General features: G+C 43.0%; 1 protein-coding gene across 2 annotated transcripts in view; it reads left to right on the forward strand.

Moving 5' to 3' along the window:
- Positions 1–5,232, forward strand: part of BFSP2 (beaded filament structural protein 2) — a 77,247-nt gene extending 72,015 nt beyond the window's left edge. Inside the window, exons 6-7 of one of the 2 annotated variants that reach the window (XM_036851021.1) lie at positions 2,790–3,010; positions 4,962–5,046. In XM_036851021.1, coding sequence (XP_036706916.1) covers positions 2,790–3,010; positions 4,962–4,965 — 225 coding nt within the window. In that variant the 3' untranslated portion in view covers positions 4,966–5,046. Of the gene's footprint in view, positions 1–2,789; positions 3,011–4,961 lie in introns of both variants that reach the window. The other variant, XM_036851022.1, reaches the window with a different exon arrangement.
- Positions 5,233–25,515: the final 20,283 nt, after the last annotated feature.

Here is a 25,515-nt window from a genome sequence, read left to right on the forward strand (position 1 = left end):
CGAGCTGGTGACATTTTCAGCTCCTTTGCCAACAAGGCACTGTTTATAGCGGCAGCCAGGCATCAATAATGGTGTCTGAGGGCTCCTGAGCTCTGTGTTCAGTCAACTCAGACCAGGAATGGAATTCAGTCCAGAAATCACAGAAGGTCACTATTTTACTTCCCAGAGGGCTTAGCAATTTAAGGAAGTCCCTTCAGATCTCTAGAGACAAGAGTAAGCATGCTTTTGTGACCTCAGTTTGCTTGCTGGTGCTGTGTCGTGAGTGGGCTGGGGCAGGAGACCCACAGCAGTGGCTGATCATAGAGACTCAAGCACAGGCATCTCTGTGAGAACCAGGCCAAGATGTCAGGGACATAGGTGCAGAAGCTTGACTTGGATTCTAAAGGTGGAATGGAAAAGACACGGCACCTCTGATTCTTGTTCCCATGAACCCACCTTGGGCAGTGGGTTCTAAGTCTTCAGCGAAAAACCCCAGGCCACATGGAAAAGTCACCACGTACACAGGGCAAAAACTATAGACAGGTGATCCAAACCTGATTCCATGAAAGGTTTTCCCAAATCACATGTGTTACAGGTCCAATGTCAACAACCACCGCTCACAAACCAAGCACTTTCCTGATAAACAAAGGGAGAAAACCCAGAGAGGTTGGAACAAATGATTCTCAAAGTCCAGGTGGCCATTTCTGCATCCTCACTGCCATGGAGGGGTTTTCAGATCTCACCAGCAAAATAATAACCAGACCAGACACTGATCTAGATTTATTTCCACTAATCACATTTTGCCACCTGTAGACATACCTAGGATGGGAATCTGACTCAACTTCCTCATATCCTATGGAATTGGGAAGATTTAAATAAGATAATATGGTGGCCCCTGCTTAACAGCAGTCATGATTCAAGATGACATCATGACCAAGAATCTTCGATTTCAGCCACAGTGTTCAAAAGAGGATATAGAAACTTGTTTCATCAAGACTTGACTCAGTCCAATTTAGAAGGATATTTATTTGTTTCTTATGTGTTATATAAAATAAAAAGCCAGATGCTAAATTATAGAACTACATAATTACTACTACTAAAAGATGTTAAAGAGAGAGGCATACCACTTTTTAAGGTATGCCTTATATGTGTTTATTTATATATATGTTTTATTTTTATATGTGTTTATTGGTCAGCCCTACAGTTTGCAGGGCTTGGTATATGGGAAGATGAGAAGAAAGTTTCAGTCTAGTGGGGAGACAGATAGGGCAATAAATGCAACCATAATACAAGTGTTGTCACTTGGGCAACACACACACACACACCTATTCTGTGCCAGGCCCTGTCCTGTCGCTGAGGTTACAGAGACTAGGTTTCTGCTCTCAAAGAGCTCAGCATCTGCTAAAGGAGACATGCCCCTAAGAAGCTCAGCCCGCTATGATAAGGTCAAGGGCATGCATGTGCTTGGGTAGCTGTGAAACCCAGAGGAGGGACACCCTGATCCAGCCTGGTGGTGGCAGAGGCAAGAGGGCATCAAGGAAGTCTTCCTAGGAGAGGTGACCCTTGAGCTTGGACGTGGGGTGAATAGGAGTCAACCAGGTGAGGAGAAGGGGAGATACAAGCCCAGATTTGGACTTTAGACAGTGCACTGTGGCTGCTGCGGGGGGATGTAGAGGGGGAGGAACCACAGGCAGGGAGAGGAGCTAGGAGGCCACGGAGGTTACCCCAGGTGAGAGGTGATAAGAATCGATCTGGGGCATGGGTGGCTGGACAAGAGGGGGCACGTATGGGAAAATGTTTCAGAATGTACAAGAGGTAGGACTCAGTAATGATTGAATTTGGGAGGGAAGCAGGATCAGGGACATATCTTTCCCCAGTTTCTAGCTCATGTGGGTTCACCAGCTGGAGCACAGGAGAGGAGGGGCCAGCAGGTTCCGAAGGAAGCCGATGGCTCCATTTTGGACACCTTGATTTGAATGGGGCCCATGGCCTGCATATATTTCCAGTAAGAACCTCAGTACCGAGTCTGCTTGGGGGAGAGATCTGTGCTGGACGCATCAACACAGGAGTCATCCACAGAGATGACCAAGCTGCGAGTGGAGTAGAGACCAACCTGCACAGCACAGCTCAGGGAGAGGAGGGGGCGAAGGGGCAGCAAGGGGCAGAGGAACTAGCAAGATGTGCTACTAAAACATAAAAAACCACAGTGAGTGTGTAGAGGCCAGAGACGTTCGTTCTGACTGTGGGAATCTGGGAGGAAGGCAGGAGGAGACGGCATTCCAGCTGGAAGGTGGGTGGCAGTTCACTGAGGAGGGAGGTGGCCCAGGGGTGAGGAGTCAGGAGCAAAAAAATCCCCGAGGCGGTTCAGGGAGCAAGATTTCTTTGAAAAAACACCTGCAAACTGCCTCGCGCGTTTGTGTGTGTGTGTGTGTGTGTGTGTGTGTGTGTGTGTGAATCTCTCTCTCTCACTTGTCCTCTCTCATTCTCTCTCTCACTCATCTGCCTCTTCTCTCATCATTCTCTCTCATACGGCTCTCTGGTTCCTGTCTCTCTCCCCCTCCTTCTTCCTCTTCTCCCTCCCCACCTCCACCCCTGTCAGAAGGATCAGTGAATCAGACTAAGCAAGACTCTGGCCTCCCCAGGATGATTCATTACTTCCCCACTGAGCCACATCAGCCCGTCAAGGTCATCGTCCTGGGAGAAACAGACAGACCAGGCCGATGCCAGCCCCTCCCACTGCTCTGCCCATCTCCCTCTTCCAGGGCCCTGCCCATCGGCCTTGGGTCTGGACCGTATTCCCTCTCTTGTAGAAACGAGGCCTGGAGAACACCTTGCACGACGCCAGGCACTGGCACGACATCGAGCTGCAGAACCTGGGCGCGGTGGTCAGCAGGCTGGAGGCGGAGCTCAGGGAGATGCGCACGGAGGCAGAGCAGCAGCTGCAGGCCCGTGAGCACCTGCTGGCACACAAGTGCCAGATGCAGCGGGACGTGGCGTCCTACCACGCGCTGCTGGACCGCGAGGAGAGTGGGTGCGTCTCTGCTCGGCTTTGTTAGGAAAGGAGTAGATACTCATGGGTTTAAACCTGACGATTTTTCAAACAGTATAGAAGTAATTAGTGTAAAAAGGAGAAATCACCTCCCAAACTTCCCAACACCCAGCCCCACTCCCACAGCCTGTGTCCTTCCAGGATTTTTCTATTCATATATACGCAAATATATAGACAAAAATATATTATGTCCTTATGCATGTATATGTATATGTGTGGATGTTTGTATGCATTCGTAGATGCAGACATACAGCCACACACCATAAACATACCTATATGTGTTCATGCATACTTCCTACCATACATGGTAGCGGTTAGGAATGCTTTCAGCTGCATGTAATAAAACCTAATTAGTGGAGCTATAAACCAACGCTCCGGAAACTTCAATATGCACTCAGAACATGCCAAGCCTGGGCACCTTTTTAAAATGCAGATTCTATTTCCGAAGATCTGGGGTGGGGCCTGAAACTCTGCATTTCTGACAAAAGTCCCAGGTGACGCCTATACTGCTGGTCCACAGACCACACTTTGAGCAGCAAGGGCATAAACCATGTTTACCTAAGAGTTCCAGAAATGAGGTAGGCCAGGCTGCTCCGTGATGTCAGTCAGGTCCCAAGCTCATTTCATCCCTCTGATATGCCATCCCTGTCTTCATCTTTGTCACCCCCAATTGCCAAATGCCTACCACAGCTCCAGACATCATAACCAGACATCATGCATGGCCAGAAAAGGGGAGGCAAGAGGAAACAGCAGAAAGGCTTTTCCCTGCATGGCTCACTCCTTTTTTCAGTGAAGGAAGAATGTTTTGGGAAGGCTCCAAAAGACTTTTCCTTCTATCTCACATGACCAGACCCACCTGCAAGGGATGCTGGGAAAGCAACTATTTAGCTTTTCCAGCCTCCATACTGGAGAGAGGCAAGAGGTTGGGAATGGCATGTATACGTCTATGTATGTATATGTGTCTATGTGGTATATATACATATATGTATACACATGCACATATATATGTAGTCTTTTTTTAACGGGTGAGGATTCCTGTGGCATATGCATGAGTCTTGGGGCTTAGCTTCCTTGCCGGCTTTTTAAGGAAATTGAAGCCTTTATCACAATTCTATATCTTCATATTGCCCTCCAAGGTCCCTTCTGTGGCATACATTGAATGAGGAAGAGAATACATAGTAGAACAGCAGCTCTAAGAGACAACTTATCGATTACGTAGTACAACCCCTCCTGATTCCAGAGAGAATAAGAAGGCCAGAGCAGAAAAGGATTTGCCAGTGATCAGAATAGGAGGAAGAGGCAGAGCTGGACCAGAGCCTAGGTCTCCTGGGTCTCCCATGTGCTCTGTACCATCCCTTTCTCAGAAGGCAAGAGGGCCACATGGAAGCAACCTAACCCTTGCTCTTTCAAACAAAAACTTGTCATCCAGCTCCTTTCCAGCTGTCTTTTTATTGGATTGATTTCTGTTGATTATAAAAGCTAGATGTTTGTAACAAAGCTAATTTTTTCAGATACCTATGAATATCTGAGTACACAAAATCGTATTAAACAAATACAAGAAGTAACAAGATAGACTGAATTTACTTCAAGAATATAAGGACTCCATCCAGTGAGTGCCTGCTATGTGCCAGCACAGTCTTAAGCTCTATGTTATCATCATTTCTCCACAAAACCCTGCCAGAATTACATCATTATCCCCATTTCACAGACAGGAAACAAAACCTCAGAGAGCTTAAATCATTTGCCCAAGGTCACACAGCTAATTACCAGGGAGGTGGGATTTGAAAGCCAAACTGTCTTGTTCCAAAGGCCAAATTCTTTCCATGAGACACCTGCCTTTCATACAATTCTGTTGTGATTTCTTTACTAATTTTCATCATCCATTGCTTGTCTCACTCAAACGTGTTTTTTGGGTTTTGTTTGTTTGTTTCAGCTAATGGAGAAACACCCTCTTTTCATGAAGAAAATGCTGCCTTCCTCACCGAGTGACCAACGAAGTTCCTTGAGGAGTCCCCACCCCCTCACACCCCCCAACCCGCATCTTCCCTCACCCTCCCCACCCCCATCCCAAGCTGGATTCCCTGCTGGATTCCCCAGTTGGCTCAGCTTGAGCTGAAAAGCTTCCTGGAAGTGGAGAGTGTCCTGCTGCCTGAATTCAAATAGTCTGTAGCTTGAGCAACCTCCCTTGCCCCTCTCCAAATAAATGCTTCGTGTGTGGCTTCCAGTCTGCCCACCTTGTTCAATACACTGTCGGATGGAGATGGATATCACTTTACCTGCCTGGCCTTTCCTCATGGGGCCATTCTTAAAGGCTTCGGGAAGGGTCCTTGAGCGTGACGCCATCTTCCTCGTTGTTCAAGGGTCAGCTGCTCTTGGGTTTATCAACATAAATGTGCTTCTTGGGCGAGAGTTGTGCTCATGGCAAGCAAGGTTGCCACCACTGGAGGCAAAAGCAACGTTCTTGCTAGAGAGGGGGTCTGTGTGTATCATAACCACAGGCATCACAAAGCATTTGGGTGGCTTTAACGTGCTCTTAGAGGGTAGTTATGCACAGACACACCCAGTTCACTGCTGTTAGCAGAGCACTTCTCGACTATCTTAAAGGGAACGTCAGTTTAAATCTGTGGGGGATGAATTAGGCTGTGGTTGCCTACACTTGCAGCCTCAGAATATACTTCCAGGGTCCTTCCCCAGCCCTCTCAGGGCCCAGGCCAGCCAAATATAGTTCACGATTCCGCCACATACCCAGCCAAGACTCGCCTGCCTTCTGATTAAAACTGAAACCACCACCTGTGTCCTAGCGCAGTCTTGCATGCCTCCAAAACCACACGCGCAGCCCAGACTTAATTTCTCAGTTCTTCCCCCAAGCTTCTGTCAGTCCACCTGTCACACAGAATTGCAGACCAAAATATCCAAGCTGAGTCTCTGTCCTCACGTAAGCTGCTAATCCAGACAGGACGATGTGTCCAATATGGGCACTTTGGAAGATGCCCTCCCTCAGTACCTGGGCTTCCAAATAGCTAGGGCCGACGAAAACAAACGAAATCTTATTTACCCTTAAGAAAGCTGGAAAGAGGACTTCCCTGGTGGCGCAGTGGTTGAGAATCTGCCTGCCAATGCAGGGGACATGGGTTCGAGCCCAGGTCCGGGAAGATCCCACATGCCGCGGAGCAACTAAGCCCGTGTGCTACAACTACTGAGCCTGCGCTCTAGAGCCTGTGAGCCACAACTACTGAGCCCGAGTGCCACAACTACTGAAGCCTGCACGCCTAGAGCCCATGCTCCGCAACAAGAGAAGCCACCACAATGAGAAGCCCGCGCACTGCAACAAAGAGCAGCCCCCACTCCCCGAATCTAGAGAAAGCCAGTGAGCAGCAACAGAGACCCAACGCAGCCAAAAATAAGTAAATAAATAAGTTTAAAAAAATAAATAAATAAAATTGCAAAAAAAATTTAAAAAAAAAAAAAAAGAAAGCTGGAAAGAGAAGCAAGGCAAGACATTAGGTCTCCTGGCTGAAATTGCTCCAGCTGCTTTCCCTTTTTGGCTTCCAGGATCAAAGAAATTGTAATAAGTCCCGTGGGCAGGACAGCTATTTACAGTTTGTATGGCACCTTCGCACAATTCCCTCTGCTGTTTGAGGCACAGAAATCATCAAGACACCACCTAACGCTGCATTTCAGCAAAGCTGCATTTCAGCAAAGCACCAATCCCCTCCGCAGCTGCACACCCCAGGGGTGCCCATGACTGAAACACTGGGTACCAGGGCCTCCCCAGAAGAGAGAGTGTGCGCCTGGCTATATCAAATGCCCATTCACTGAGGTCTGTTTCTTTTCTTTCTTTACTTGTTACAATGAATTTTTGCCCCCCAGCCAAGACCTGAATCCCTAACCTAAACACAGCTGGAGGGCCTCAGAAGGAGGTACTTCTGTGTCTGAATGGCTGTGCATTTTCCAGAACCTGGACGCTGTCTCAGCCACGGGAGGAAGGGGAGGATGGATTTGCACACCCTCCTGAGTTCCCACCAGACACACGCTGTGCGGGGCCGCACACACTCGGTCTCCTTGGCTCCGTAATCTCAAAGAGCCGCTGCCTTAAACCATTAAGTTAATCATCCTTTGGCAGGGAGAGCCCAGCAGACTGGTGCTTCCACTTCTCAGCAGTTTCTTGCTGCTTCTAATGAGGCTTCATTAACAGGTAAGAAAAGGCACTGCGGGGCCCCTCTGACTCCTCTGGGGCCTCATTTAACTCAGACTCCCTCTTACAACATCCAGTACAATTACCCTCTGGCGGCAGTTCACTGACAGGTGGCAGGGAGAACGCTGCTTGTGCCGGTCTCAAGGACAGAGCGCTTGCTCTGGGGCAGACCAGAGAAGGGCTCCCGACGGACTCCTCCGAAAGCGCAGACAGGCTCTACTTCCAGACGAGGTAACGAATTCCACTGGCCTCTGGCCTGGCTCCTGGAGCACAGTGTAAACTCCCACTGAGATTGCTAGAACATCCGCTGGATTTCAGACCAAAGTCCTTAAGTCTCACCTTCATTATCATCTATCACACTTCCAAGCACCTGCTGGTGCCCAGACATTTTGTTGGACTTTGGGGATCCCAGTAAAAAGAAGAGACAGTTTCTGCCCTGGTGGGTTTACAATCTCTTTGAGGAGTTCACATGTGCACATAAAAGGAGAAACAAAGCAAAGCAGGCAGAGCAGCACATTACACTTTGCACGACCCCTTCACATAATTCAGTTTATCGTAGGAAACATGAACATAGACATTCAGATGTGATCTCTGCTGGTTTCGGTGAGATGGTTCAGCAGGAACCATCAAGCACCATGCTGGTCTCTGATTATCTCCAAATAGCACACAAATATTTTTTCCAGATTTATTAAGATAAAATTGACATACAACACTGTATAAGTTTAAGGTATACAGCATGATGATTTGATATATTGTGAAATGATTACCACAATAAGTTAACATCCATTATCTTAAATAGAGAGCAAAAATATTTTTCTTCCTTGCGATGAGAACCCTTAGGATTCACTCTCTTAATAACTTTCATCTATACCGTACAGCAGTGCTAACTATAGTCATCATACTAATTATAACATCATGTATGTTACGTCCCTAGTACTTATTTATCATATACTAGAAGTTTATACCTTTTGACCACCTTCATCCAATTTCCCCTCCCCCGACCCCCTACCTCTGGTAACCACAAATCTGATCTCTTTTTCCATGAGTTGTTTTTTTTTTTTTTAAGGTGCCACATATAAGTGAGATCATACAGTATTTGTCTTTCTGTGTCTGACTTACTTCACTTGGTATAATGCATTCGAATTCCATTCATGTTGTCACAAATGGTAAGATTTCTTTCTTTCTAATGGCTGAATAATATTCACTGTGTGTGTGTGTGTGTGTGTGTGTGTGTGTGTGTGTAATCTCACAACTTCTTTATCCATTATCCATCAATGGACACTTAGGTTGTTTCCATACCTTGGCTTTTGTAAATAATGCTGCTATGAACATGGGGGTGCAGATATCTCTTTCACATAGTGTTTTCATTTCCTTTGGATATAGTCCCAGAAGTGGAAATGCTGGATGATGTGGCAGTTCTATTTTTAATTTTTTGAGGAAACGCCACACTGTTTTCCGTAGCGATGGTACCAATTTACAATCCTACAAGGGTTCCCTTTTCTCCACATCCTCTCCAGCATTTGCTATCTTTTGTCTTTTTGATGCTAACCATTTTAACAGGCATGAGGTGACATCTCATTGTGATTTTGATTTACATTTTCCTAATGATTAGTGATGTTGAGCATCTTTTCACTTACCTGTTGGCCATTCATATATCTTCTTTGGAAAAATGTTTGCATGCCCTTTGCCCATTTTTTAATTGGGTTATTTGGTTTTTTTGTTATTGAGTTGTGTGAGTTCCTCATTATGATTTGGATGTTAACCCCTTATCAGATGTATAGTTTGCAAATATTTGTTCCCAATCCGTAGGTTGTCTTTTCTTTTGTTGATTGTTTCTTCTGCTGCACAGAAGCTTTTTAGTTTGATGTGGTCCCACTTGTTTACTTTTTATTTTGTTTCTTGTACTTTAGGTGTCATATCCAAAAAATCATTTGTCAAGACCCATGTCAAAGAGCTTTTTTCCTATATTTTCTTTGAGGAGTTTTATGGGTTTCCATCTTGCATTTAAGTCTTTAATCCATTTTGAGTTAATTTGTGTGAGTGGTGTAAGATAAGAATCTAGTTTCATTGTTTTATGTGTGAATATCCACTTTTGCCAGTTATTGAAGAGACTGTCTTTTCTTCATTGAGTGTTTTTGGCTCCCTTGTCAAATACTAGTTGACCATATATGTGTGGGTTTATTTCTGGGCTCTCAGTTCTGTTCCATTGGTCTATGTGGCTATTTTATGCCAATATCATACTGTTTTGATTACTATAGCTTGAAATCGGGAAGTGTGATGCCTCCCACTTTGTTCTTCTTTCTCAGGATTGCTTTCTCTATTCAGGATTTTTGTGGTTCCATGTAAATTTTAGAAGTGTTTTTTCTACTTCTGTAAAAAATGCCATTGGAATCTTGATAGGGATTGCATTGAATTTCTAAATGGCTTTGAGTAGTATAGACATTTTAACAACATTAATTCTTCTAATCCATGAACGCAGAATACCTTTCCATTTCTTTGTGTCTTCTTTGATTTCTCGCATCAGTGTCTTATAGTTTTCTCTGTAGAGATCTTTCACCTCCCTGGTTAAATGTATTCCTAAGTATTTTATTGTTTTTGATGCTATCGTGCTATAGATATCCTTTCATAAACACATCATCTTTTTGTTTTGAGAAATGGTAAAAGAGGATGGTGCCTCTTTGGGGCAATTCTAGCATCTTATCTGGGGTTGCTGGACTTAGAAAATAAAAATACAAGGTGCCCAGTTAAATCTGAATTTCAGATAAATAAAGAATAATTTTTAATAGAAGTATGTCCCACATATTGTTTGAGACATACGTCCACTAAAAAGTTATCTGGCAGCCCTAATCATATCAGACAGAAACACTCCATACTTCATATCCCCGAAATAGTTATCTGACCTCAAATAATACATGAAGTTTTGTCCAGCATTTCTAGCTTGGATATTCCAACACACAAGAAGAGGAAGGGGTGACCCAGGCCATGTCCTTGCCCAGTCTTGATTGAAAACTCCGTCTCCTGACACAACAGCACAGCAGGTCCAGTCATGGTCAAGAAATTAATCTGCTAGATGAGTGATGAAATAAAGAAAACTATTTTCTCCGCGGAAGCGACTGGCTTAATTAGATCATATAGACTGGTTATTTTGAACAATAGATTGAGCAGGAACCAGAGTAGATCCCAGCATAGATGTGCTGTGCTGCAGAGTCAACAGAAAACCCAATTGTCCTGGTCATGCACAAGAGGAAATACTCCATTTTCTCCAGCTCCTCCTGAGAGTGAAAAGTAATTCACACCACAGGGAGTCAAGCTTTCAGTGTAGTTCTAGGATTGGACACAAAAGCCATGTTGCATTTTAGAGGAAGGCATTTTGCAAAGTGGGTGAGCAACAAACTACATAATTTCTTTGGACAAGTCATAGATACTTTGTTGGCTTGTTTTGTTTTCTGCAGCAAAATTCCTTATTGACAGCCTGGACCGGAAAAATGTATAAACAAGGTTCACAATTTTAAACTAAAAAGCGTACTTGGCAAAAGAGCGTACAAGTTGTTGCTAACCAGTGGCTCTCTGGATGCTTTAAGAGGCAATCACAGGATGGGGGGGGTGGGTGGGGGGGTGGCAGGAATCAATAGACTAGTGGTAGGTTCAGCACCTCATCATTTAGCTACTGGTGACCAAGAGAAAAGAGGTAAGAGAAACATATAGGGTCATACACTGTCCTGGGAAAGTTAAAGAGTGGTTTTACACATTATTTTGGGAATTCAGTCTTAGCAGTTTACCTGAGCAACCATCATGCTCAGTAGTGGAAAACTCACTCCAAGATTAAATCCTCTTCCTCAATAATCATTTATGCAGCCCTGTTACATGTCACCATGGTAGGTGCCAAGGATAAAGAGATGTACGAAATGTGGACTTGCCTTCAAATAATCTAGATCAGCACTGTCCAATTGAAATAGAATGTAAGCCACATATGTCATTTAAAATTTTCTAGTAGTCACATTTTTAAAAGGGAGTGGGGGACAGGTGTATATATGTCAAACTAATTTTGATAACATTTCACTTAATCTCATTATATCCAAAATCCTATCATTTCAGCATGCAATTTATTAATTAGAAATTTTGCATTCTTTTGGGGTACGAAATCTTCTAATCTGGCTTATATTTTACCCCTCTAGTCCATCTCAATTTGGATACTAAATTTTCATCAGAAGTACTTGATCTGTATTTAACTCTCATAAAATTTATAGTTGAAAAAGTAGATTTACAAATCCAAGTTGTTCCAAACATACTTAAAAGTTTTCCAGTAAGTGAATTGAGGACCAAAAAAATTGTTTTCCTTTGATGTTTACAACTATATTGACCACCTATATTCACCTTTATCAGAAGAGTTCATGTAACTTTGAAGCAAAAGCATGTCAATTTCAAAACCACACCTGCCCAAGTTGAGTAAATCCACTCACTCTTGTGTCCGATTATTAATATCATGTTTAAGGAGATATTACATAAATTGCAAAATCAATTCTAAATCTATAAATATCAAAAATGAAACATGTTTCAAATTTTTCTTATAAGTTTTACAGGACAAATATTCTATACTGTTTCAATTTTTAAATTAAAATTTTAATTAAAATTAAACAACATTTTAGTTTGCAAGGCAGAAACAGAGACACAGATGTAAAGAACAAGATGGACATCGGATGGACATCAAGGGGAAAGAGGGGGTGGGATGAATTGGGAGATTGGGATTGACATATATACACTAATACGTATAAAATAGATAACCAATGAGAACCTGCTGTATAGCACAGGTTTGTCTATATACACACTTTGCTGTACAGTAAAAACAAACACAACATTGTAAAACAACTATATCCCAATTAAAAAAAATTTTTTTTTAATTTCAGTTCCTCAGCCACAATAGCCATATTTCAAGAGCTCAATAGCCACACGTGGATGGTGGCTACCATATTGGACAGTGAAGATTAAAGTTGAGTAGAGGTGGGTGGGATGTACAATGTGCTTAACCATGAAAACAACTGAGGTCATATTTGCAAGCTTATTTGTGAGAAGTCCTGCTTTCAGTTCCCCAATTATGCCTGAAGTGCCTGGCAGGCGGGTATCCCATAGTATCCTAAGTGAGTATAAATTACGTGGCTGCCATTCCGACAGTTTTGCAGCCTTCCTCCAGGTAATCCTTCTACTCCACTGCACTGCTTCTCATAACCAGCTCTTTTGGAAGGAGTTCCCCTAGCAGAGTGCTTGGCCTCCTGTGACATAGGTCTTTCATTTTATGGGCATCCCTCTCCTTTCTTTGGCCTCTTGGAAGGGGTAATGAATCAAGAGAGGCTCACATGACCTCACATCTAGCACCCACTTGCTCAGCTGAACCATTCTGCCAGTTCCCTCTCCCTCATAGTGACTTTCTCTCCAAGGTCCCACAGCCTCTCCCTCAGTCTAGCTACATCAGGACTTACCACCAACCACTTCAGTTCCTCAGACAGATGTGAACCCCACATCTGGGCTGAATTCATATTCTTTTCTTGGCCCCATGCAAATCAGGGTATGTGACCAGGCATCTGTTTCAATGTCCCCAGATATTTCCTAAGTTTTAAGAAACTCCTGAACTGTCAATTTTAGTTAGGGGGGCTAATCTCCCCAGAGCACAAAAGGGACCTCTAGGGAACAGGGCAGTCCAACTCCACAGGGTCTCAGCTGGACCCAGCCTGAGTGCTCTATTACATACTATGTTCATAGAACTTAAGGTATCATTGATTATAAAATGCACCATTACTGGATATAACCCTAAGAAATAAAACCACCCCAATTGGAAGTCTACTAGGAGACCCCAGATAAAGCTGAGACACTAAAGGCCTCAGTTTATGGGTAAATGAGAATATACAGAAAAGAGATAGCAAGAAAAAGACAAGCAGAGTAGGACAGCAAGAGAAGCTTCAGCCAGAGCCTGAAGCTTACACAATTTGGAGCCATCTTTAAGAAAGGAATAAAGAATATCTTTTTCTTGCAAATTTTACAAAAACAGATGAACATATGAAGCTGTGACTCAGGCCCCTTGCAGGGCCTTGGAAGAGCAACACAAGTGAGGGGCTTGAAGTTTTAGTTTCATTGACTTCAGGTAGATCCGTTTCTGCCCCCAAGGGACTGGTAGAAGCAAACAGAAATCCTCTGTGAATGAATTCAATTTCAATCCAACTGGAAAGCAGTAACACATCATCAACTGTTATCATATCTTGATTTCAGAGATGTTAAAGTGTGAAACAATGTGCTTCTTAGGACCAGTGAAATATGGTACTTATGAAGGAAAGTGGTAATGTAAATTTTGGCCCTGGTTTGGCTTAAACAATAACAACGACAACAATGACGATGATGATGATGATGATGGCTACCATTTATCAAGCTCCTTCAGTGCGCCAGCCTTCTTATAATGCTTTTCTCTGCCCCCCATGAGGGTTTAGTGCCACCACCAAAGACTTGAAGATGCAGGGTGGTGGTTCCTACCTTATGCCCAACTAACTCACCTGGGTGCTCAGCGCACAGTCAGGTGGGTCAGGGAGAATGATCACAGAGTAAGCAAGTGGTGAGGGGAATCACAGCAAGATTGTAAGGGTGGTATTTTCACTGGAGCAAATCCACATAGCCCTGGCACCTGGTGTGCCTCTATTGACCTGGAAAATGCTTTTATCCGCATCCTCTCCTGTCCCTCCCAGCAGGGACAAAGGTATACATTTCCTGTCTTGCCTCCAGCCATGTCTGCTCCCCTGCACTTGGTCATAATGTATTCTAGAATGACCCAAGAACACCAAGCTGATCCATTACATGTTTTCAGGATGCTAATTGGACTTGGTGGGCCCAAGGAGCTAGCATCCAGGTGCCTCAGTAAGGTACCTTCATGCCAGATGGGGGAGATAAACCCTAAGAACATGGGTGAAGCCCCTGAGGGTCCAGTGGTCTGGGGTTGTTGGGATAGACCTTCTAAAGTGAGACACACGCCGTACTTTACACACCAGCCACCACAGGGAAAGGGGCACAAAGCTAGATTTCCAGAAGCAACACAAAGTGTATTTGTCTGTAAACTAAACTCAGTAACACATAAGGCTACAACGTTTGGGATTTGAAGATTTTTTGTCTTTTACTTATTATTCTGACATAATTTCAGACACAGAAGAGTTGAAAGAATAAATTTCAAAGAATTCCTGTATACCGTTCACTCAGATTCCACAAATATTAACATTCTAGATAGATGATGACAGATAGATGATTGATGGATAGATATAGATAGATAGAAAGATAGATAGATAGATAACCATCCCAAAATTCTTAATGCAGTATTAAGCTTTACTAACTTCAGACATATATATGCTACAAACTTACAAAAAATTATTTTAAAGCTAAAGTATTAAAATTTCTTGTATACTTATCTAGCTCTAGAAATTCTGACTGGCAAACATTGAGACAAAAACTTTAAATTTGGGATTTATTATTTAAAATTTATAAAATTAGGTAATAATTTCTAATTAGTAGACTATTTTTTACAACGGTTTTAGGTTTACAGAAAAATTGAGCAGATTGTACAGAGAGTTCCTGTATACTCTCTCTCCCACACAGAGTGTTCTCTATTATTAACATCTTGCATTAGTGTGGTACCTTTGTTACAATTGGTGAACCAATATTAATACATTATTATTAACTGAAGTCCATAATTTACATTAGGGTTTGCTCTTTGTGTTGTACATTCTTTGGGTTTTGATAAATGTATCCACCATAACAGTATCATACAGAATAGTGTCACTTCCCTAAAGATCCTCCTCTGTGCTCTACTTATTCATCCTTTCCCCCTCCTGGCACCCCTGGCAACTACTGATCTTTTTACTGTCTCTATAGTTTTGCTTTTTCCCAAATGTCATATAGTAGGAATCATACAGCATGTAGCCTTTTCAGGTTGCTTTCTTTCACTTAGCACTATGAATTTAAAGTTCCTGCATGTTTTTTCATGGCTTGATAGCTCATTTCTTTTTATTACTGAATACTATTCCACTGTATGGATGAAATATGGTACACCAATTTGTTTATCCATTCATCTATTTCATCTATTGAAGGAAATCTTGGTTGCTTTCAATTTGGGGCAATTATGAATATGCTACAGACATCTGTGTACAGACTCTGTGTGGACATGTTTTCAACTCATTTGGTTGGAATATTATGTATTACTTTAAAATACATGCTTTGGGTTTATATAGTATCAGTTCTCTATACTAGAAAACATGCAATTGTTAGCACAGCTACACCCTTTCTCTTTTTCTTTCTCTTTCCCTCTTAGTTTTTTTTTTTTTTTTTGGCTCACGTCATTTTTACTTAATCAAGGTTTGTAGTATTCACATTCTTTAATTCCTAACTATAATTCCTTTTGTTGTCCAGCCTTGGTCTGTCTATATTTAAATGAACTATGATTACTTTAACCACAGCTTTGTCATTCTTGGATTCTTTATTGTGTTTCATCTCCTGGTTAAATAGATTTATCTTTAATGAATTTTCCAAAAAGTGCTGATGGCTGATGGGTACTTGACTTCCTGACTTACTTCATGTTTGAGCATGTCTGACCGATTCTGTTACATTTGGATAAGAATTGACTAGGTACAGTGTTTCTGGGTCACACATTGTTTCCCTCAGAACTTGGCTGACTTTACTTCATAGTCTTTGGCTTGGACTGTTATGAAAAAGTCTAAGGCCAGGGAGCTTCCCTGGTGGCGCAGTGGTTGAGAATCTGCCTGCTAATGCAGGGGACACGGGTTCGAGCCCTGGTCTGGGTAGATCCCACATGCCGTGGACCAACTAGGCCCGTGAGCCACAACTACTGAGCCTGCACGTCTGGAGCCTGTGCTCCGCAACAAGAGAGGCCGCGATAGTGAGAGGCCCGTGCACCGTGATGAAGAGTGGCCCCCGCTTGCCACAACTAGAGAAAGCCCTCGCACAGAAATGAAGACCCAACACAGCCAAAAATAAATAAATAAATAAATAAATTTTTTAAAAAAAGTAACAAATGTTCAAGTACAATTGGTGTCTTTAAAAAAAAAAAAAAAAAACTCTAAGGCCAGCCTAACTCCTACCTCTTCTTCCTGGACACCTGAATAATTTTCCTCCATTATTTCAAGTTCTTAAATAAATCAGAATGTGGATCTGCTTTAATCACCATCATTCTTAATCAGTTTTTCCAAGTATGTGATATGCCCTTTCTGACTAAAAATTTTATTCTTCTTTCATTTCAAGGCAACTTTTTTGTATTACATCTTTGAATATTTTTTCTGTTCCATCTATGAGAGTCTCTACTTCAAAGCCATCAAAGGGTCATCTTTGCCCTCTTCAATACTATCATCTCCTGTCTAATTTAAAAATTTTTTTTCTCCTTTTCTCTGCATTCATTCTGATTATCTCAAGACTCCCCAGCAAAATTTGACTTTCAGCTACATCTATTCATAACTATATTGGGTTTATTTATTACATATTAATAGTATTAACTTTTATTTAGCTCTGCAATATCCTCTTCAACCCATTCTGCTGTCTTGCTGATTATCTCATAGATATTATCATATTAAATTAAGAATCTACATGTTCTTTTAGTGCAAAGCACTTATGGAGAATATGCCCCAGGTTAAGGGTGATATTTTCTTCCATGCTGGTATCTTTCTATGTTGTTTATATCTGAATCATTTATTCAACATAGATTTGAGTACCTACTACTGTAAGACAGAGTTTTGGTCTCTGGCAATACCACAAAACAGAAAAAGTTCTTGCTTTCATGGTACTTTTGTTGTGTGGGCGTGTTTGTGTGTGTACATAGAGTGTGTCTGTGTATTTGGGTTTGCTATGATATGTTTATGTAATAACTACATCATTTTTTGCCATTTTACTGATAGTTAACCTGGGCTGTGCTACCCAGATCTTTCATTTCTCTAATGAAGTGAGATTGAATTTACCTTGACATTTATTGTTTTCCTGTTCTCTGGAACCGGTTTGAATTCCCTTTAGGGCTTCAGATTAAATTATCCATGTTGATTTTAATCTACTTTTCTGTAGCCTGAGGATAAAATTGTTGCGATTAAATTTATGGACTTCAACCTTACAAATGGGAATTCAGTTTGTTGTCATAACAAACTTTTCTTTATAAACTTAATTACAAATTATATAACTGCATTTTCAAAAAATTGGAAAAGAATAAAGCCACCTCTATATGATTCTATTGGACAACAATTTATATGTTTTTTGTTTGTTTGTTTGTTTTAGTAACTGGACCATTACCTAAAAATGAAAAAGCTGAGGAACCAATAGAAGGAGCCCACGGTCTCCATGGTAACCTATAAGAACATGCATTACATGACTCTGAAAATCCCTTATTGACTCTTTAGGAGCAAACCACTAAGCTTTTTTCCAAACGACTGAGCAATCCTGAAGGTATTCCATATCTTGGTTGTATTTCATCACAAAAATAACCATATGTATAATTATGATTCATGTGCAAGTGTAATTTCATTTCTGTCCAAACTGGAAATACAGCTTCCATGTTCTCCTTTGTCTTCCTCTCAGTCAAGAATCACGTTGATTTCTTGGGTGGAATGGGAAGGAATGGTGTCAAGTATCAGAAATGAAATATGTCCTCTCTAGATTGTCTCCAAAACCAAAGAAGAAGGCAAGAGGCAGGAACTTTGGCAAATTCAACAAACACAAAATTGCCTTAAAGTATTCACAAAGAAACTTTTCAAGGACTGACTCTCAAGGGAACCAAATACAGAATGATAATACCAACTCAGACTAAAGAACACTCTTGCCTCCAATCATAAAATGTATCTCTGAGTTTCCTGGTAGCCAGGGCAAAAAGGAAAATAAAATAGGTGTCATACTTCTTTTTGCCTTATAAATGAATGTTTTGCAGATTATTGCAAGACTCCAAATTTTTCCCATCTTTGCACTCTGAAAGGACAATTTTTACATGGATCTTTATGTATAGGATCATGAACAATGGAATAGACAACATTCTCAAAACGTAAGGAGAGATCTACTTACGTCTTCTATGATTCCAGATATGAAGACAATAAAGAAAGATGTAGTTTTATAAAGTCAATGCCACAAAAGGAATTCTTCGAAGTCCTGTCTAGATTAATGAATCCCTTGTGCGGTTTCCTTCTTACTCAGTGTTCTATTTTCCACTGCTCCTGCCTCTGTGCACTTTCTGTGATTCTGTTTCTCTCTTGGGCATGAAAGCCTCATCTGTTACGAGCCATTGTTCAACAAACCATTCTGACAGCCAGAAGAGAATGAGTAAGCTGTTGTCAGAAGCAGGTCATGGTGAAAGCAGGAAGCAGGAACCATTCTTCCACTGACGCTCTCTCACCTCTGCATGGCCCTTATATCTGCCACCCGTGGTGGGACCTCACTGATCTCTGGACTTACAACTTCCCACTGCCATATCCCTGTCTAGGCTCACCTCTCAAATATTGCCACAGCTTTACCTCCTCTCTCTTTGTTTTTTTAAATTAGTTTATTTTCATTGAGGTATAGCTGATTTACAATGTTGTGTTAGTTTCAGGTGTACAGCAAAGTGATTCAGTTATATATACATATATATCTATTTTTTCAGATTATTTTCCCTTATAGGTTATTACAAAATATTGAGTTTAGTCCCCTGCACTATGCAGTAGGTCCTTGTTGGAGATTACCTCCTCTCTTTATTTTCTATCAAAACCTCTCTGTCTTCAGGGCTGAGTGAAGCAACAAAAGGAAATTATGTATATCAATCCAGGTTCAATCAGGGAAGCAGAACCGCAGTGAGCTCTGGGATAACGGATTTGGAATTAGACCTTATACAATGACGGAAGGAGCTTGGAAGTGGAGGTCAGAAAGGAGGAGTGAGATGAGAAAGTCGCCAGCATGTCAATCAAAGAAGTACATCCGCTGCTGAAGTGGGATGAGAAGGGGAAGCTGATGGAGAAACGTGTACGAAGCTGTGCCTGTGTGGGCTGTGGGTCCACAGCATCTGGTGATGGGCCTGGGGCTGCCGGTGGTCATCAGGGACAGCACTTGGATAGAAGAGCTAGTCTCAGAGCTCAGGAGGGCCAGGGCGAGCCAGAACGCGCTGGCACCTCTCCACCTGTCACTGCCTCTAACCATGATGACATCCAAGAGTAATGCCTTCTGCTTCTCTTCCACCTCCCGAATTTGGTGCAGGTTCCTCTATTGGCCAACTCTAACCTGAAACCATACAGGAAAGGGGATTCTGGAAATATAGTTCCCAGTTAACCAAGTTGACAATAGAACAATCCAGCAGAGTATGTTTAGGTTAATTCACACAGAGTCGCAAATGCCTGATACTCTCTGCGAACGGCTCTGAGAAGGATACTTTCCAGTGAAGCTTTCAGGGGTCTCAGGCACTGGCAGGCCAGTGATGAACATCTTGGGCGGGGGGATAAGATAGCTTCCTGCTGCCCTCGTTACTTGCTCCACGGCTTTGCAACGTCTCCATCACCAAACCCCTGATCAGATACGACAGTAAACCTAGACTCAGGAGGACTGGGATCGTAGCCCAAAGAAACCCACTACAAACTCATGATTTATTTAAAGTCTTCTCTTTTATCTCTATTATTCCTGCAAATCCTGTGTCTTACTTTGTTAGTTTCAGTATCAAAATAAATTTTAAGTTGCTTACTGGATACATGTCTTAATTTTTTTCTCCTCTAACCATTCCCTTACATGCAAGAAGATGCACGCATTCATCCTGTGGCTTCAAAAGCCCCGACCACACCACCATGTAACCCCTGGGAAGTGCATACCCAAAACTGAGGAACATAGGCTTTCCCTTGAAAAGTGGCTCAGCTAATCAGCCACTTCCCTGCTTCAAACGTCCAAAGACTCCTGACCGCTCTCAGGATCAAGTCCAACCTCCCTAGCCCAGCATTCAAGGCCTCCATGGTCTGGGATCACCCGCTTCTCCTGCCTCTCAGCACCCACTCTTACCTCCTGAAGACTCCCTTCCAGCACTTTCCTCAGGGTCCCTGACCACCCTGTGATCCTGCTGCTTCCGCACCCTTCCCCGTGCTGTTTCCTTTCCTCTGCCCCACTTCTTTGCCTGAAGAAATCTTCCTCAAGCCTCAAGACCCCACTCATATGCCTGTCACATCCCTGAAGCATCCCCTCCTCCTTCTTTGTTTGCACCATTAGTGCCACGGCTTCCACTCCATTACCTGTTAGCATTTTGTCTGGCTTCCCAGGTGGGCTGTGAGTGCCTCAAGGCAGACACTGTCAGAAGCCTACCCAACAGCCATGCCCCTCTTCCTCCTTGCAGACAGAAGACCAATCATATTTGGAGAAATCACGATTAGGCTAAACCAGTCATGGCAATCCCATAGTCCTCTGCCAGCGAGTGACATAAGCTTGGGCACGTGGCTCATTTCTGGTCATTAAGGTGTAGAGAAGAGATACCAGAGCATGTGCTCTCTCTCTCTTTCTCTCTCTCTCTCTCTCTCTCTCCCATGTAGGACATAGCAGGAAGGCAGCCATCTGCCTGCCAGGAAGAGAACTCTCACCAGAAACTGAACCCTGCCAAACCTTGACCTTGGACATTCAGTCTTCAGAACTATGAGAAAATGAATTTCTGTTGGTTAAGCCAACAAGTCTATGGCATTTTGTTATAGCAACCCCAGCTGCTAGTTGATAATGCTTAAATAGCTGAGATTTGCTAAGTGCTTGCCATATGCTAGACACCGGTCTAAGTATTTTTTAAGCACCAATTCATGTAATATTCACAACTTTCCAGTGAAGTAGGTACAATTACGATCTTATCCATCATACAGATAAGAATCTGAGGCACAGAAAGGCTGAGTACTTGGCCTTAAATCATGAAGCTGACAAGTAGCAGACCTGGGATTTGAACAGAGGTCGTCTGGCTCCGCATTCACACTCTCAACCTCCATAGTATTCTACTGCTTCTCAAGGGCTGGCCTTATCTGATTCCTCTCACAATTCTCCAAGACCAGCACAGCGCCTGACCCTTGGTAAGGCATTTATTGAGCGCTGATGTTCTAGGCAATCTGCCAAGCTTTGTCAACAACTATCAATTTCAGCCTCACAACAAGCCTATCAGCATGGAGGCTGAGAGTCCTGTTTGCCCAGGGCTGAGGGGGTTCATGGGATGCAGGACTTTCTATTTAAAACTGGGATGAGTTGGTCACCTTACCTATTAGGTCAGTTCAAGGCTGCGTTATGACTTTCGTTGGCCCAGGAACTTTTGCTTTCAAGGGCCCCTCCCACCGTAGTAGATTTTAGTGGGCCCTAAAAAGTTCATTTTTTTATGATATGAGAAAAAAATGTAAAATGTTTTCTTCAACCCTAAAGGGTCATTTTCTTCCTTCTGATTTTAAAAGAAATGAAACATTTTAGTAGGCTCCTAAAAATACCATGTGCCCCAGTCATCGTGCCCACATCCTCCCAGGCCTAACAATGTGTTGGCCCTGAGCCATATTCTGTCCTAATTCCCATTTCACAGAGAGTTTAAGTAATTGCCCAATAATCGTACATCTAGAAAAGTGATGGAGCCAGGATTGGAATAATTCTGTCTAACTCCAGAGCCTGTGGTTTTCACTGCTCTATCAGTGTTTTCAAACATTTTCGTTGGTGACTCCCAATAAGAAATAAGTTTTACAGCACAGTGCAGTACTCACACTCACACACACACACACACACACATGCACACATATACACAAACACAGAGGAATCAAAAGGTGCATGTAACAATATTTATCCTTACCGCATATAATTCATGCTGATTTATTCTATTCTATTTTATTTGGTTCTATTTCATTTTTTTAAAGGCCAATTGCAGCCCAACAGAGTTCAGGACCCATCAATATGTTGTGACCCACAGCTTGAAAAACCCTGCACTCCTCTCTAATACCATTAATAAATATTTGTAGAAAGAATGTCTTGGGTGTAGAGACAGAATAAGGACATCACCCAACATAAATATTTTCAGCCAAATAACTATCAGTTTCATCTGTCTCTTTAACAACTGAAATAACATGAAAAGGAAACATGTGTTATTTTAGAAACACAATGCCAGTGGCTGAACATTTTAAAGTATCTGCTTCCTAGAAAGAATGTGGTGAGAGCTTTGATTTTACATGGCTTTGTCTTGAATAAGTCTTAACTCTCAGCATTCCATTCTTCTTAAGACAGGGCATGAAAATGTGCTTCCCAAAACTCATGAATCCAGGGGCTAAAATGAGACAGCTCACTCTCCTGTGTCTGTGTATGCCTGTTTCCTCCTTGAATCATCAAACATGAGCCTTTCACCAGTTTCCTTAACTGTGTGCTAGGGGAAAATGTGAATTTCAAGCCGGCTAGCTGGATAAATAATGGTTACTAAACTAGATCAAAAATAAAGATGAAGCCATGTAAATAAGCTATTGGGCTAATTTTCAATCATTCTGAAGCCTGTAGGACTTCTGAACCCCTAAACAAAGATGTTAATACTACTGGTATTAATTAGAAATCCTCAAGTGACACTGAGGGGCTGGTGCTCCTGTCTTTCTACATTTGGGGACTCTTCTCGATAATGAAGAACCTTCATTCACTAGGACCCTCTGATATCTAGCTGTACACTCAATGTCCAGATTGGCCCTGGGTACCAAATAGCAGCTGGTCGCTGATGGATGGACAAAGACCTACATGAAGGAGTGCAGGAGTGTTAGCACAACCTCAAATTAAGGAAGTTCAGAGCAAGGAGCTGTAAAACCCAATCTCTCAGAGTGGGGGTGGTGAGGCAAGAAGGATCCTAGTGGAAGGCAAGTAGGGGGCATAGGTTCTGTCAGTCCTGGTGTCGAGCCTGCAATATGATAGTAGCAATAGCCTTCACTTTTCTGACCCTTAGTTTCCTCAACAGTAAATTGAGGTGTCTCCACGCAATGACATTAAATGTTCCTTTCAGCTTTCAAATTTCAGAATTTCCAGATCTGAACACTGAAGGTCCTAGTTTGGAAAATTTGACATTAGAAAGAGGTCCTCATGCCCAAAGAGATGGGGACCTATACTCACATCTTCATTGGATGGCACTGCTTTCCTGGGGCTGGGCTTAGGAATCCCAGTTCCTTCACTGATTTGCCAGCTAACCAAGGAAAAGCCCCAACATGCCCTGTACCCTTTAATGTTCCTAATTATAGGTACAATTGGGCCAGGCATTGGGCTAAATTCTTCTTGTGCATGATCTCATTTTGTCTTCACAGCAGCCTGTGAAGTAAGGACCTCTATGCTATAGACTCCCACCTAGGGAGATTTCATTTTCTCTTTTTGCTCTTTCCCTACTCCCAGTTTTCAAGATCCTGACCCCCTGAATTCGTGTACACTTCCTCCCTCTTGATTACAGTGACTATGGAAATCTCACGAGATTCTATTACTTAATCCTCTGGTATTTGTTATGCAAGCTTTACTATGTAGTTCCTTGTGTTCAGTTATTCTTGTTGGTTTGGGAATTTGACCTGTGGTATTTGCTCCTCTTCATAGCATATGCTGCCAATTTTCTTGAATGATTTTAAAATTAGAAGCCTTAATGGATTCCTCACCTTTGCACCTTGTTGGAGAGGCTTTCTGCAGCGTCAATGTGGCTCACCTCACCCCTCCCTGAGAACCACCTCACCCACCTTCAGGAAGGGGACTTGGCAGCCATTTTGTCACCAGTGACCTGCTCGTCCCTGACCATAGCTGACTGGGCCAAGGATGGACATCTGACTGAAGATCAGTCAGTCTTCTCCCAAAAATGTAAATTGGGCCTAAAGTAAGTGAGTCCATTTCTGTTGGTTGCTTGACTGAAAGATGGGCCAGCTCAGGAGCTGTGGGTGGGCAGAGAAATCTAGAAAGCTGGTCTACTGAGGGGAAGACAGGAAACAGACGTGCAGAGAGGAGGAGAGACAGAGAACTCCCAGCTTTGGAGACTGAGTAAGATCTCTACCTTGGCTCTCAGAGTGTATAGGGCTCCTGTTCAAGGCCTTGGCAGACTCTGTTTCCTGTGGGTCTCAGGAAAGACCTGTATGCTCTAGAAAGCTTACACTTTTTGTTTTAACCTAGCCTCCATTTGACCAAGACCTACATTACTGCCCTGCCCACCCGTTATCCTTTAACACTAGGCACAAATATCCCCTGCTCTGAAATGCCTTCCCTGACCCTTCCTCAGAGTGACCATTCCTGCTTAGGATTCCTGTACTATCATAGTCCCCCTATATACTACCACAGTCCCCCTGTGTACAACCACAGTCCCCCTGTATACTACCGCGGTCCCCTGTATACTACCGCTGTCCCCCGTACACTAAAACAGTCCCCCTCTATACTACCACAGTCCCCCTGTATACTACCACAGTCCCCCTGTACACTAAAACAGTCCCCCTGTATATAACCACAGTCCCCCTGTGTACAACCACAGTCCCCCTGTATACTACCACAGTCCCCCTGTATATTACCACAGTCCCCCTGTGTACAACCACAGTCCCCCTGTATACTACCATAGTCCCCCTGTATATTACCACAGTCCCCCTGTATACCACCACAGTCCCTCTGTACACCACCACAGTCCCCCTGTACACTAAAACAGTCTCCCTGTATACAACCACAGTCCCCCTGTGTACAACCACAGTCCCCTTGTATACTACCACAGTCCCCCTGTACACTAAAACAGTCCCCCTGTATACAACCACAGTCCCCCTGTGTACAACCACAATCCCCCTGTATACTACCACAGTCCCCCTGTACACTAAAACAGGCCTCCTGTACACTACCACAGTCCCACTGTGTACAACCACAGTCCCCCTATATACTACCACAGTCCCCCTGTATATTACCACAGTCCCCCTGTATACTACCACAGTCCCCCTGTACACTAAAATAGTCCCCCTGTATACAACCACAGTCCCCCTGTGTCCAACCATAGTCCCCCTGTATACAACCACAGTCCCCCTGTATATTACCACAGTCCCCTGTACACTAAAACAGTCCCCCTGTGTACAACCACAGTCCCCCTATATACAACCACAGTCCCCCTGTACACTAAAACAGTCCCCCTGTATACTACTGCAGTCCCCCTGTACACTAAAACAGCCCCCCTGTATACAACCACAGTCCCCCTGTATATTACCACAGTCCCCCTGTGTACAACCACAGTCCCCCTGTGTACAACCAAAGTCCCCCTGTATACTACTGCAGTCCCCCTGTGTACAACCACAGTTCCCCTGTATATTACCACAGT

This window comes from Balaenoptera musculus, chromosome 4, assembly GCF_009873245.2.
Source record: "Balaenoptera musculus isolate JJ_BM4_2016_0621 chromosome 4, mBalMus1.pri.v3, whole genome shotgun sequence".
Taxonomy (NCBI): Eukaryota; Metazoa; Chordata; class Mammalia; order Artiodactyla; family Balaenopteridae; genus Balaenoptera; species Balaenoptera musculus.